This window comes from Austrofundulus limnaeus, unplaced genomic scaffold (assembly GCF_001266775.1).
Source record: "Austrofundulus limnaeus strain Quisiro unplaced genomic scaffold, Austrofundulus_limnaeus-1.0 Scaffold718, whole genome shotgun sequence".
NCBI classification, from domain to species: Eukaryota; Metazoa; Chordata; class Actinopteri; order Cyprinodontiformes; family Rivulidae; genus Austrofundulus; species Austrofundulus limnaeus.
Window position 1 is genome coordinate 44067 of NW_013953120.1, and position 1122 is coordinate 45188.

General features: G+C 53.5%; 1 protein-coding gene across 1 annotated transcript in view; it reads right to left on the reverse strand.

The window, feature by feature from the left end:
• Positions 1-356: 356 nt before the first annotated feature.
• Positions 357-1122, reverse strand: part of nup98 (nucleoporin 98 and 96 precursor) — a gene marked incomplete at its 3' end in the record, with an annotated part of 18191 nt that continues 17425 nt past the window's right edge. The window contains 3 exon segments of the mRNA XM_014028095.1: positions 357-468; positions 545-699; positions 804-1045. Of these exon segments, the coding sequence (XP_013883549.1) occupies positions 357-468; positions 545-699; positions 804-1045 (509 nt within the window).

Below are 1122 nucleotides of genomic sequence, written 5' to 3' on the forward strand. Positions count from 1 at the left end.
TGAAACAGAACTAACATAAATAAAAACTAAACATAAACATGTAATAACTAATAAAAACTAAACATAAACATGTAATAACTAATAAAAACTAAACATAAACATGTAATAACTAATAAAAACTAAACATAAACATGTAATAACTAATAAAAACTAATTTAAACTGAATTTAAAGGAAAAAAGTTGAACTAAATCAAAAGTCCTAAGTTATTATAACCCTGGCAGGGGGCGGGGCTTACAGAGGCAGGAGGGCTCCATGTGGAGGAAAACAAACAGCTGATGTTTAAGCCCCGCCCCTGACGAGTCATGTGACCACAGCTGTCAATCAAACCCTGCTCAGGCTGAGCAGGTGCTCTCACCTGATTGGGCCAGGCGGTCCCGGGCCGAGCCACAGGGCAGCAGCTCGATCCTGCTGCACAGAGACGTGACCTGACTGTACAGCTGCTCCAGCTGGTACCCCCCTGCCTCAGCCTGGGGACAGAACCAGAACCAGAGTCAGGACCAGAACCAGAGTCCAGGTTGGGTCAGAACAGGGTTCTAAAAGTACCTGCTGGATGAGCTGCAGGGACTTGATGACCCGGATGTAGTCCAGGTAGACCCTCCCTGCCGTGTCCCAGTCCTGGATGGTGGCGCTGCGTTCAGGGACCCCCAGACCCTCCAGGAAGTCCAGCAGGTAGTCGTGGTTGTCATTGATGATGCAATCTGCAGGAGGAAGACCCCATCAGAGAGGTTCTGACCCATCAGAGGTTCTGACCCATCAGAGGTTCTGAGGCAGACTGGGATCAGGTCCAGATGAACCTGCGTACCTGAGGCCAGGTGTTGGATCAGCAGCCGGTGGCAGCGGTTCCAGTGTCCGGCCCGGTACAGGTGCAGGGCCTGCTGGTGCCGGTCCCCGTCCCTCTGGGCCCGGGTGGCCTTGGCCTCRTGGATCCACCGCTCTGGGACCAGCAGCTGGTCCGTCAAGAACCGCTCCCTGAGGACCGACTGATCTGTCTCCTGCAGCGAGCAGTGCTGGGTCAGAACCTGCCGGACCGCCCGCTCCCGCTGGCTGAGAGGAGGAGAAACATGGACYCTGAGGACCAGCTGGGACTCTGAGGACCAGCTGTGACTCTGAGGACACAGCTG